At 36.0% G+C, this 13675-nt stretch overlaps 1 protein-coding gene across 3 annotated transcripts; it reads right to left on the reverse strand.

Annotated features, from left to right (window-relative positions):
* Window positions 1-269: 269 nt before the first annotated feature.
* Window positions 270-13403, reverse strand: LOC131040326 (uncharacterized). 3 transcript variants are annotated; one of them, XM_057973225.2, is made up of 4 exons: window positions 13165-13400; window positions 12279-13087; window positions 917-998; window positions 270-807 (listed from the first exon to the last, which is right to left on the reverse strand). In XM_057973225.2, the coding sequence occupies exons 2-4, from the start codon at window positions 13082-13084 to the stop codon at window positions 718-720; spliced, it is 978 nt and encodes a 325-aa protein (XP_057829208.2). In that variant the 5' UTR covers window positions 13085-13087; window positions 13165-13400; the 3' UTR covers window positions 270-717. The 3 variants fall into 3 exon arrangements, with proteins under 3 accessions (XP_057829208.2, XP_057829209.1, XP_057829207.2); XM_057973226.2 differs by having other exon boundaries at window positions 917-1041; window positions 12279-13403; XM_057973224.2 differs by having other exon boundaries at window positions 12279-13400.
* Window positions 13404-13675: the final 272 nt, after the last annotated feature.

Raw genomic sequence — 13675 nt, forward strand, 5'->3', positions numbered from 1 at the left:
ATGCAAGTCACTTAGTCAGTGCATATACACATTGAAAATGCTGAGATGGTTATGAATTGTATCCAATCACACCAGCATTACAATCATGGAAAATATACAAATCTACTTTAGGGCACCCTCTAAACAGGTTTTATTAAATTGTAAACCTGAAAACCAAGGATAGTCCTGTTCTAATTGTGGAACTTGTTACACTGAGCTTCATCAAATAGTCTCAAACTTCTGTATATAACAGCAGTTGTATTAGTGATTATAATATTAAAAAAGGAAAATAATTGAAGGGTGGAAACATATTATTTTCACCATTGCATTTGAAATTCGGAAACAAGGGGCAATGCATGACATCAATATCAGAAAATTCAGAAGCACCACACACCAACTCAATGAATGGTGCTCTTTGGTGGCCCTTTTGGTCAAGGTTGGATATTCCCCAAAGACCCTTCATTGCGAGGAGGAATCCAAATTAATAGGTCCTCAACATATTGTATTCTTAGTATTTAAAATTCATAGCATAACAACTGATAATCTACTCCCCAACTACTCCCCAACTAGAACACTGCAGTGCTAGTTTGTAACTTATGCGCATGATAAGATCCTGATTAACACTTATATATCCATTTATCTGTCAAGTATGTTTTCATAGATATCTTACTTCCATGGATAAAGTATAAGCCATAATACATATCCTTCTGCTAAGACATGCTATTAAGAATATTCTCTCTATTGATTCTTTCCGTTTCCAATGGAGATATGCTGCACATAGTGATTTCTTAGGTCTTTTAGTGTTGCTTTTTTCTGGCATGTTGGGCACTGTATAAAATTGCAACAAAATGAAATTAGTGATTTAATAGAAAACAATACCATTCTAACTGATTTCCAAAGCAAATAATTTTTACAGTGCAGGCTGAAGGAATCTTACCTTGGACGAATTCCCATCGCAATGTTGCTTAATCCATTTCATAATGCATGACCTGCCAAAAAAGTGCCCACAAGCAAGGGAGCTGCAACTCCACAATTATGAAAGTTATATATCTTCCTGTGACCCTGCTTCCAAACTTGAATTGGTATAAAAATGGACGGTCACATAGAGGAAAGAGACAGGCTTCCTCTTTCATATTTCCTTATTGCTTTAATAAGTTAGTTTTGAAATTACACAATGATACATACAGAAAATACTTGTCTATAACATTCATTACATTATGGTACTATTTTGCAAGCTTTATGTCACTGCATATAAAAACCCTTGAATAACAGGGTAAAAGAATATTGAATTTAAAATTCATTTGTAGAATGCTAATTAAGATACATATAAAATTGCAAAATATAATCCATTCGAGATGCTTGTTATGTTTTTTTAACATAGGAAATGAAAGGGTTTTTGGCAAATATGTGTAAAGAGAGGAGCAGAGGACTCGACAGGCTATGTAGTAGGCCTATCAAAACAATAATTTCTTGATTTAAAAAAAGAAAGCAGAGATCTATGATCTTTGAATCCATCCTCCCATGGTTGCTATGAATAAGTTAGATGAAATGATAGAATGTCTATACCTATTGCTAAATATTCTACAAGGTAAAGCGTTAGTAATGGAGAATATCTACATATTTCAGGGCTTGAAATTTTTTTTCTTAAAAGTATCATCAGAAGTGTCAGTTTCCATCAATCAGCTAGGACTCGAACCTAGGACCTTGCATCTGCATGATGGAATGCTCTCCACTAAGCTACTAAACATCTTTGTGACTAGGGATTTTTGGTAGGCTCCTTATCATGGTTCCAGCATGGCTCATTCCTCCAACACCCCCTCTTAAGCCATACTTTGGTACTTAGGGCTCCTAATATGGTTTTGATACCATGTTATTTTCCATGGACTAGCTAGGACCTACCATGTGCATGCTGGGGTGCTAAACCATTGAGCTACCAGCCCTTTCATGACCAAGGTTTTTTGCTAGACTATTTGTGATGGATCTACTGTGGCCCATTTCTCCAACAAGAAGAAAGACTGAGTAAAACATGTAAATTCCATAAGAGTCTCAAGTACTCTTTCTTAGTACTAAGATTGGAAGACAGATTCAGATTAATAACGATATGGATTTCACTTGAACTCTACTTGACAGCTGATATTTGGGCATCTTTCTGTTCTATGGAAGGGTCACTAACATCATTTGGTATGACTTAACTGGTAGATATAGAAAGAAAATTGTACGATGGCACAAAAAAGTGCCATCCACTCTATGTAATGTCCCCTATTAAGAGGCTGCCAATTCCTAAAGAGCAACATACATTACTACTTATTATGCTATACTAATTACATATTAAATAACTATGGTTGCTCATGGTACAACTGATATTGTCCTTATTCAAGCTCTAATCTTAATCCCTCCTAATTCTCAACCCTGGATGGGGATTTACTTGTCTAGGGCGTGATGACATCACCTCCGTAATGCAGCCCATATTTCAGGAACATCAGTCCATTCACCCTTGGGGCTCATAATGCAGCCCAGATTTCAGGATCATCAGTCCATTCACCCTTGGGGCTCATCTATTTTTGGGATGGATTTACTCTGCCTCTCCCTAACAACACCACGCCTCTCCTTGGGAAGAAATAGAATTTGTTAAGTACTTAGGCTATGAATACATTGATATCGTGTTGTACTATGAACATATTAATCTATAAAGAATTTAGACATTCTGATTTATATCACTGATTATCTTATGATCCTATTTCTGTTATAAATCAGACAAACTAATATACTTAATGAAACATGATAATAAGAAAGCATTTTTGCATAAGTCAGCACAGTGTACCAGTCTGTTATCACAAGACCAGAATGTAACTCCTTTGATATTTAATACAAACCTGATCTGAATTCCCTAATATGCATCTATAAATATAGTGTCTTATGTTATAGATATTTGTTCTTTATTCTTAATATTATATATCATACAATTGCAAATAGACACTTAGCAATAAGTGAGATGCGTCATACCAATCTGTTGTCACAATAATAATCTGCCTGTAAACAAGTATGGTCTGCAGAGAATATGATCTGCTAATCCAGAATCATTATCCTTCCATGCCTTTCTCAGTGGCCTAAGTGCTGCATATATATCCTGTTAATATGAATGGGAGGTCATGTCTCTCCCAGTGGTCACCATCTTTGCAAAGGTGGTGACTCTTTACAACTAATTAAGTGGTTGTCCCTTCAACAACAGACACAATTCCTTTGTTAATTGCACCCTTTCACTTAATTGATGTCTTATTATTTCCATTAGCCATTAGTTTACTTAATTGCTGCAATTATGAGAGCCTTAATTACTTATCGTTGCCTCTGGTATTTAAGCCTACATACTGTGATCACTTAGTCAATTGCAATCACTGCTCCTTATAAGTTATCCTGTGCCTTACCTAATAACTATTTGTTGTAATCAAACCTCTTTGATTGCTTAATGGTACGTATTAACATAAACACAAACCTTCATATGTGTCTAAATCTATTCACTGCATTATTATTTTAGATAAGTCTATGCATCAATGTAATTTAAGAATTTTGGCCATTGATAGAATGAAATCTTTGCCTTCATTTCTGCTTTGTGAAGATAACTACTGGCTGATACGTTGACTCCAGAAAATCACAAAGTCTCATAAATGAGGCGATTTTCTGATTAACAGTGTCTCTTGATTTATTTATTTATGTTTTCTTCCTGTGAGAGACTATTGATAGGTGGGGCATGACACTCTAGCAATACTACTCCAATTCATCATACAGCTTTGCCAACTTACTTCAAGTGTTTCCTCTTGCCAAAGTTAAAAATACAATTACCTCTTTATAATGTTAGTTCCTTCGGTAGGGGGTTGAGTAAAGGCACCATGTCCAGGCTCTTGTAACATATGATCAAGTATGCCTCTAAAAGTACTATGGATGTTCTAGAATCATAATGGTTAGAGAAATGAATAAAAGGAATTTCCTATGGGCTTCTTCTGACAATGGAAAAGGTTTTCACCATGTTGCCTAGAAATTTTTCTCCCTTCCCTATGGTTTTTGAGGGGGTTTTTCTCATTGATGTTTAGAATTCCTTGATGGAAATGAAGCTTGGGACATTTTGTTTCATCATTGTACTTCTACTACCATTTCCCTTGGTTGCAAAGCCTAGACATAATGAAGTTTTCAGTCCTATTATTGTTATGAAGGAAACTAGTCAAATTCAAGGCACTTTTATGGTAAAAAACGTATGGAAGGCTACCAAGTCATGGTTGATATAGAATGATAATGACTTTCACAATGTAATTTCTATGAACCAACAATCTCTTTGGTGGTCTCTTGACCACTTTCTAGGATAGACTTTTAGCCAAAGTTCCTGGGGTTCATACCCTTAAGTTTTCTCACAAAGGTTTTTGGACCATTTCTAACCATTTCTCTAAGACTAATAGGAATTTTTTATATTGGCTTGAAGCAAAGACAAAATTTAGACTTTGGAATAAGACTTTTGAGTCTTTTCAAACCATTATGGACTCTATCACTCTAGAGATATTGTAATGAAATTGTTTGCACAAGAGAGAAAATAATAGGAAATGCTTGATAATTTAATAGAAATTACTTGCCAATCCTTAATAATAAATTATTAATAATAAGCCACATTGAGTGGGCAACCTCCAAAAGTTTTCAATAAAAAACGAATTTGCAATATGATGGTAATATACTAACCATCACATCCTATGAATACCCTACTTTATGCCATGGAGGCTACCAAACCCGACCCTACTACCATATAAAGCTATATAAATTATCATATGAGTTAATTAAAGGTTATGATAACCACAAGTCGGCCACACATATACCAATTAACACTATAGGTTAAGGGCATAGCATGCCCCTCTCCTTAAAATCGATGTTGGTGATCTAGGAATGCTTCTACATGAACACTTCATCCTCCCATGTCACATTTTCACTTGCCATGTTCTTCCACTTTGATTAGATACTCTATAATCATCCATGTCCATAACCTCTTAGTCTATGTTTCAATAATTCCCTGAAGTTCTAAACTGATTTTTCTCTCCTAGTCAAGCTCTAGTAGCTCTATCTAGGTTGAAATTTTTGTTCAATGACCACCTTGAAGTAGGAAACACGGAAGATGAGATGTATATTTATTGACTAAGGTAACTCTAGTTTGTTTGCTACATTACTAATCTTCTATTTAAATCCCATACTCCTACTTCAACATTTCTTTTATTACGATGTTGATCAGCTTGTTGCTTCATTTTGTTCTATGCGTTGCCAAGTTCTCCCTTTCACTAGAAAGTACCTACTGCTATTGTTTGTACCCTCAAAGAAGTGATGATTAATGGATGGGTACCCATATAGTGCAGATAATAAAGATATTTTAGATTAAGTGTGAAAAGAAACATCATACCACCATTCTTTTAGTGGCATCTATTACACCCAACTCTCTTGTTTTTCTTAAGGAGAATAATAGAGATAACTCTCCAAACACTTATTGACCATTGTTGTCATTTTATGACACCCTTGGTCCATCAGTGAGAACTGATCAGAGATATGTTCCATGGACCAGCGCTGCCCCAGTTGATCAAGGACAAAACCAATGGAATCATGAAATGTTAAGTGTTGTCTTCCCGGAACCCCTAGGTTCCAAGGCTTTTCCTTCATGACCCCGGAATCTCGGAACCCCCAGGTTCCAAGCCTTTTCCTTATGACCCCAGAATCCTGGAACCCCCAAGTTCCAAGCTTTTTCCTCATGACCCCGGAATCTCGGAACCCCCAGGTTCCAAGCTTTTTCCTCATGACCCCGGAATCTCGGAACCCCCAGGTTCCAAGCCTTTTCCTCATGACCCTAGAATCCCGGAACCCCCAGGTTCCGAGCCTTTTCCTTCATGACCCCAGAATCCCAGAACCCCCAAGTTCCAAGCCTTTTCCTCATGACCTCAAAATCTTGGAACCCCAAGGTTCTAAGACTCCTCTCCCCTTGTGGCAGGACTCGACGTCTGACTTCCGATGACTTGTGACACTTCCAGATGACGTGATCAACACTCAAGACTCTTAATGCTCCGCCAACCCCTGCAACTTGTCTACTTTCATTCATGGAGCTACAGGGGTGCATTTAATGTTTTTGCAAGGTTGCCATCAAGTGGAGTCTAGGGCCATGCTTATTTATGGTTACTTGATGGCCTTCATGTCAAAATTGCATGCTCTAACTTTAACATGTCAGACAATCCACCTTCTAGAAGTACTTTTCTTCTTGGGTTTGCCTTGTTAGGGTATGGCCAAGTTGCCTGCATACACACTATGTCAGGTTTGTGCATCTCCCTGCCTTCCCTGACTGACATTCCTTTGTGCACGCTAGGGTCAAGGCTTCCTCTCCTTGACCATTGGTCTCTCCTCTGCGACCAATTTGCTATATATAGGCTATTAAGCCTCATTGTAAAGGGTTCTCTCCCTGTTGGCTTGAGCTACTCTTTGCTCTTTCACTTCTCTTGAAGATTTGTATTTTTTCTTGGATTTCTGCAACTGTAAGTTTGGCCATTGGCCTAAGAACAAATTGAAATCATCATTCTTGCCTCTCTACAACTTATACATGTTGTGTATGTTTCCTTACCTTCATTATAAGTGTATGTTTTATGGCTTTCACTCATGTATATGCTATGTTAACTTGTTTTTGAGTGTGACTTGTGGGAAACCTTCTCCCCTTTGACATTCAACAAACTCTAACCTCCTTACACATCGTTTGGGGTCCTTCATGCAATTGAAGTTTGTGCATCTCCAAGGTATTTCTATTGGTTCTTTGTGTCATTTCAGGGTGGGGAGAGGGACATCTTATCTTGGTGCATCACCTCCTTCCATTTCAACATTTCTTTCTTCTCTTTTCCTCTACAAGCCATTAGGATAGATTTAGAAGTAGAATTTGGAGTGTTGAGTTGGTTCAACACCTACACTTGGATTGAGAAGGAAGCCAGCCTTCTACGGAGTTTCAACCCCATTGCGCAAGGTCCTACACTTCGGGGTTGTTTCGATGTTTCATGAGGTTGTTGAGTTGTTAGCTTAGCAAGGGTGCAAACTTTTGTGACAAAAGCCACCTCAATTTAACCATCTAATTGGGGACATACAAGTGAGTTGAGCACCCAAACAAGATAATAAACCTGTCCAAAATTAATAGTAAATCTAGATTCACAATCACTTACTATGATTTTTGGGTTCCATGCAAATTCTCAATGGTGTTCATAAAATCTGTTGCTATAGTACTTGCTAAAAATGGATGTGAAAAAGCAAAAGAATATACACAATTGAGCCTATCCACACAATCATGATGATATTTTTTTCTTCAAACTTGAATGAACCATGATGAACTCCATGGGCAAATCCTCCCAACTTTGGCTTGGACTAGATAAAGATTGTAAAAGACACATTGTATCAATTGACTCCTCCTTGTTCTCTAGCATAGCATACATTCTACCACATTTTTATACATCCCCTTTGGACCCATTGCAAAAGAAATCTTATTTGATTATATACTATCTTCAAAAGCCTAGATGCCTGCCTACTAGAGAAGCAAGAATCTCTACTAAAACTTTAAGGGTTGAGTTCTTACACAAGTACAACCTACCCTTATACCATAAAGCATCTCCTACCCACACAAACTTGTTTGAAAGACTTGGATCTAGGAACTTTTGTAAGAGATTTTGTGTATATGTTTTCTCTCATTCTTCTCATGCTTCATTCATCGAATTTGCCTACAACATGAAAATGGAACACAATAGTGACTTTGTGAATTCATCCCTCTTAGAAAAAGCATAAACCACAACATTTTCCTTTCCTTTCTTGTATATGATTTCAAAGTCATTTCCCGACATCTTTGGGGCTCTTTTTATTTTTCTTTAGATGACAACCTCTATTCTAGAAGTATTTATGACTATCACGGTCTCTCTTCACCTTAAAGTGTCTTACCACTAAATATGGTCTCATTATTTCAATGCATGAAGGATAGCCTCATTTCCTTCGAGTTGGTGACTCTCAAATGCAAGGGATCTTCCCTCTTCCATTAGAGAAAATCTTATGCCATAACTTGAAGCATCACATTTCACAATGAAGGTTCAAAAAAAAAAATTAGGTAGCTAGAACTAGAGTAATGCACATGGCTTCCTTTAGCTTTTCCAATGCTTTGACAATTGCCTCATTTCACTAGGAGTAATCCTATAAAGTTGTTTGTGATGCTATGCTACTGTAAGTTTTAACAAATCAACGTTAGCAACTTGTAAGCCCTAAGAAACCTCATAGGTTCTAAGGGTTCTAGACACTTTCCATTCTACAATGGCCTTGATCTTGTGAGGGTCTATCTTGATGCCCTCATGTGAAACAATATGACATAGGTACCTCACCTCTTTAACTCCAAAAACAAACTTGTATGGCTTAGTATAAATCTAAATTTGTTTAAGCGAGTCTTAAAGAAAATTCTAATGCACCGACTGTTCCTCCCAAATTTTGCTATATATTAAGATGTAATATAAAAAAATACCAAAAGAAATTTCCACAAAAATAGCCTTAAAATGGAGTTCCTCAAATTCAGAAATATAGATGGTATATTTGTAAGGCCAAAGGGCATCACTGCGATTTCATATTGTCCCTCACGGGTTCTAAAGTTTGTCTTATGTGTATTCTCATGTGTAATTCTTAATTGATGATAATAACCATGAAGATCTAGTTTGGTAAAATAAACATCATCATGTAGCTCATCTAACAAATCAACAGTTATTGGGATTGGAAACTTATCTTTGATGATGTACTTGTTGAGATCTCTATAATCTAAATACATCCATCAAGTATCATCTTTCTTCCGCACCATTACCATTTGAGAGGAATAAGCATTCCGACTATGTTCAATATTGCCTACCTCTAGTAGCTCTTATATAATCTTCTCAATCTTTCTGTTTTGTACATATGAATACCTACAAACCCTAATGTCGGGCAATTGGTTCCATGGCACTAGTTGAATGACATGATTCTGATCTCTTTTGGGAGGCAATACTTTTGGCATATGCCCGAACTATTGAGTGCCCATCTACAATTTCTTATAGATATGGCAATGTAAGAATCATTGACTATTGTGCTTTGAATGAAAACAATTGGACTGCAAACCATTCCACACCTTTTTTAAGAATCGTTTACATTTGGTGAGAGTTTACCTTCTATGGAGACTTTTCACACAACCCTCTTAGTTAAAATTTCCGACCCTTTGAATGAAAAAAACACGAACAAATTTTAAAATTTCATCTCAATTGTTTCCAAGGTACTAAGTCATTGGACTCACTAAAAAATATCTACTCTGCCATGGGAATAGCAAACATAAGGACATCTAGCCAATATTCTCCCATAGAAATTTTTATACTAGACATCTCCTTGAAAAACTAATTGTATCGCATCCAAAATCATGACCTACAATTTTGGAGCTAGATAAATAAAACAGTTTAAATGAGCAGCCAACTTACTATTGATAAAGTTGTGAGTGTTTCTTGAGTCTATCATTATCGTTGTCCTCTTTTTTTCAAGAAACCCACCATCTTGAGGTTTTTTCGAGCACTAATTGGAAAATACATAACAAGAAAATTGTTGGTTGCATCTCTTCTAATTCTTTATTTGGATAATCAAAATCCTCTAGTAATTTATTTGTATCTTCTTCATTGCTAGCACCCTTTGTAGAACATTTATTTTTTTCAACACATTTATATCCTTGACTATATTTGCTATCTTAGTTATAACATAATCCTTTTGCCATCTTCAATTTGTTGAGGAGTCCACCACATAATGGTTATGCTAGAGAGCTCCTCTCTGTTATTTTTATGAACCCTTTTATCTGCCCTACATGCCATATTAAAATAATTTATTATAGTAAATGGATTAAACATGCATACCTCGTGTTGGATTTGATTCTTTCGCTTGCCAAGAAACAATTCATTCAAGTTCCCATTCCTAATAAACTCTAATTGCAAGTGTAGGTTTTGGAATTGTTGAATGTAATCCTTGACTGATCTTGTTTGTCATGGTTTGGCTGACTAGCTTAAGTAATTCTTTGGTACATTATTGCTATAGTGCATATAAAATTCCTTTGTAAAAACTAACTAGGCAACATTAAGAGTTTTCTTCCATTTTTTTAGCACACAACCATATGTACCAAATAAATTACTCAAGTTCCAAATATTTAATTGTAACCTTTTGTCCACACGGGACATAATGGATATAAAAAAATGAAGAAAAAATCTCCATTTGTTTAATCCAAGTTACTAGATCCTTTCCATCGAACTTTGATATGTCCACTTTTACTAACAAGTTTTGAGGTCCGGAATGAGTGCTAGCCATGGGTTGAGGTTACACATCATTTGGATCAAGATTGATTTGTCCTAGCGATTTGCTCTCAAAGGGTTACAAGTTGGTTGTGAGATAAACAAATTCTTAAAAGAATCTTAGAGAGATGACAATAACACATTGATGCCAACCATTTCTCTTTTCATTTCAGACTACATTTTGAGTGTATCTCTTCTAGATGGCGCATTTCTCCTTTGGTTTCAGAATACATGATGTGCATACGCTCGTCTATATGGTGCATTTCTCCTTTTCTCCTTTAATTTTAGACTGCATATTGTGCATGTCCTCTTCCAAATGGTGCACTTTGTCATCTAATGAAGGAAACACCATATCATAAATTGCACCTAGTACTATTTTAGAATCTATAACCTCTTTATTAGGAGGTTTCCCTGGTGTGTAGGAATTCTTGCCTCAACCTCTAGTTTGCAGTCCTATCATGCTGACACTCATTGGAGAAGTGGATCTTTACTCTCGAGCCTTGATCAAACTTTGACCATATAATTTCAAATTGAGGTCAGCCCCAAATCCAAAAATGCAAAGAACAGATCCACAATTAATTTTTGGAAGCTTTCCAAAAATATAAGACGATAAAACAAATCCAACAAATTGCATGTTGTAAAATGAATTTATGAAATCCCCTAATCTCAAGATATATCACTCAATGTTGATCAGAAAAAGCTAAAACTTGGAATATAATTTGCTTGAATGATTCTCCAACTTCAGAAAACAATTATAAAAAATTCACAATGGTTTGCAAGATATAGGCAAATCTTTAAAATTATGGTTTCTTCCACACTTTTGCCCAAATCAAATCTCTTATATCACTTATAATGAAATTACTTGCATGAGAGAATATAATAGGAAATACTTGAGGATATAATATAAATCACTTGCCAATAACTGATAGTAATATGCCACTTAAAACGGATGCTAAACATTGGATAGTTTCATAATGAGGAAGATGCTAAAGATTGGGCGGAGACAATCTGACAGTTGACTTGAGGGAAATAAGTTACTTTGCAGGAGCCATCCAAAAGAAAAGAGAAAGTTTAGAATTTTCATAACTTATGCATAAGAACTAGTAAGAATTGAATACTAAACTCAAAGCCTAATATAGATCTGAAACTCATCCATTAAAAATATCTCAAATGGGAGCAACCAGAAAGGGTAGTCCTAAAGTTAAACTTGATTGGATTGAAAGGAGAAATCCAAGAAAACAGGGGCAAGAGGAGTTTACAGAAATCATAATGGAGACTTGTTGTACATCTACTAGAAAAACATCTATGTATAAGTACTAAGAATAGGGCTGAGATGGAGGAATTGTATACCAATCTAGCTTAACAAAGGAGTATTAGGAATGGGCGTTTAAGGCTACTTAAACATTGTAAACTAAAGCTGTTCAGAACAGAATTATCCTAACTTGGCATCGACATGGTATGCTTGTCATTGGATCCTCTGATAGCTCTCTTTTACACATGCGTACAGAGAGAAAAGCATTGCATAAAATGAGACTGCAAATGAAGATATAGAATTTTGAAATCAGAAAGGGCTGTAGTGTATAGAGGGGTTGGAAGGCATCTGTTACACTGTGTGCTTAAAGAACGCACAAATTAGATTGAGAGAAAGCTCAAATCAAGAATAATTTATTTGTCCATGAAAGAATGGCCCGATGTTGTACCTTTAAAAGAGTCTGCTACAAAATTAAGCTATTTCAAAGACTGAAAGTTTCATAACTTCTTAATGCCATTGGGAAGACCGATGTGAGGGGAAAAACGTTCATATAACTAGTGGTAACCACAACAGAGGATGGCAACAAGTTTATTAAGGAGGTGAGGGAAATGTGAAGAAACCATTTGAATGTTTTCACATTGAAAAATTTCAAAATAAGATTACATGATTAGGTGATGCCAACATACCAGATATTATGCTCTCCAGAATGAGATTCAGTCCATGGTTCCATGCAAATAAGGCAATTAAAAGCATCATCATCTGTATCAGAATCTTTTGGAGAATGCTCACGGGCCTTCTTTAATTCATCTGATATTTTGTCCTTCTCCTCTGACATTCGATTCTTCTCTTCAATAGCAAATTTCAACACAGCTTTGAACTTCTCAAACTTTGTCTGCGTTTCCCTCAACTGGGTACCCTTGTGTCTGTAATATTCAACCATCTGCTCCGATTTTTGCAAGCTGTCGGCTATTTGATCTCTCTCTTTTAGTATCCAACCTTTCTCTTCACCCAAATATTTCATCTCATCTTTCATTGTGTTCAAATCCTTCATACTCTGTTCAGTTTTTTGCTTGCATTTCTCAATCTCCGGCTTGGTGGTTTGAAGCTCATCAGCTATCTTATCCTTCTCTTCTTTCAATTGATCAAATACTCGTTTACTACGTTCCAATTCTTGAGCAGCCGTGTGCAATTCATTTGCAAGCTGTCTTTTCTCTGCAATCAATTTTTTTGTTTCTTTATTTGCTATGATCAACTGTGACTCAATGAATTTGAACTGATCATCTCTCTTCTTTTTATAAGAAGATTGAGTTACCACATAATGTTCTAATGAATCCAAAAGGGAGGATTTTAAATTATCAGATTTGACGGGGAGTGGATTTGAAATTTGGAAGGAAAAAGATTTGGGTTTTTTGGCTGTGAATCGTTGCTCTGCAACAGGCCATCTTTTGGGTGTTTGCAGTGCAGCTTGCTTTTCCCATTCTCCGCTAGCCATCCTCTGAATCACCAAATTTGTTGTTAATACTCTTCTTAGATTGACCTGCTTTACAAATCCATATTACCCAGTTAGTTTACCTGCTCTACAAATCCATAATACCCACATTTCTTCTTTCAAGATTCATCTCCTGCAAATAGTTTGTGCAGGCGCTTTCGAAGGCTTGCCGTGCATCTTGATTTAGCCGTATTCAGAGACGTGCTATACGCTAGTAATGGCATGTGGCATATCAACAGGTTTGGCTTAAACGGAACGTTATGAGCAGAAAGGACAACTTCCAAAACCTCGGTACTCAAAATCTGTTTCGGAATTTTTAGTGAGTATTAGTTGCCTGTACTCGTAGCATTTAAAGCTGGTTACACTGAGTATCACCTTTGATGATGGTTAATTTTTATTTTATTTTTTAAATATGCACACCAAAATGTTTTCTATTCAATTTAGGAGTACTAATACATAAGTTATCTATATATCATAAATTAAGATAAATTAATTACTGTATTCTAGGGGCTGAATAGTCTTCTAGTTAGAATCATAATTTTTGTTTTTTAAATTAAGTGGTGTTTATGTAAAATTTATATTATTAAATTATAG

The sequence above is a fragment of the Cryptomeria japonica genome, chromosome 4 (genome assembly GCF_030272615.1).
Source record: "Cryptomeria japonica chromosome 4, Sugi_1.0, whole genome shotgun sequence".
NCBI lineage: Eukaryota > Viridiplantae > Streptophyta > Pinopsida > Cupressales > Cupressaceae > Cryptomeria > Cryptomeria japonica.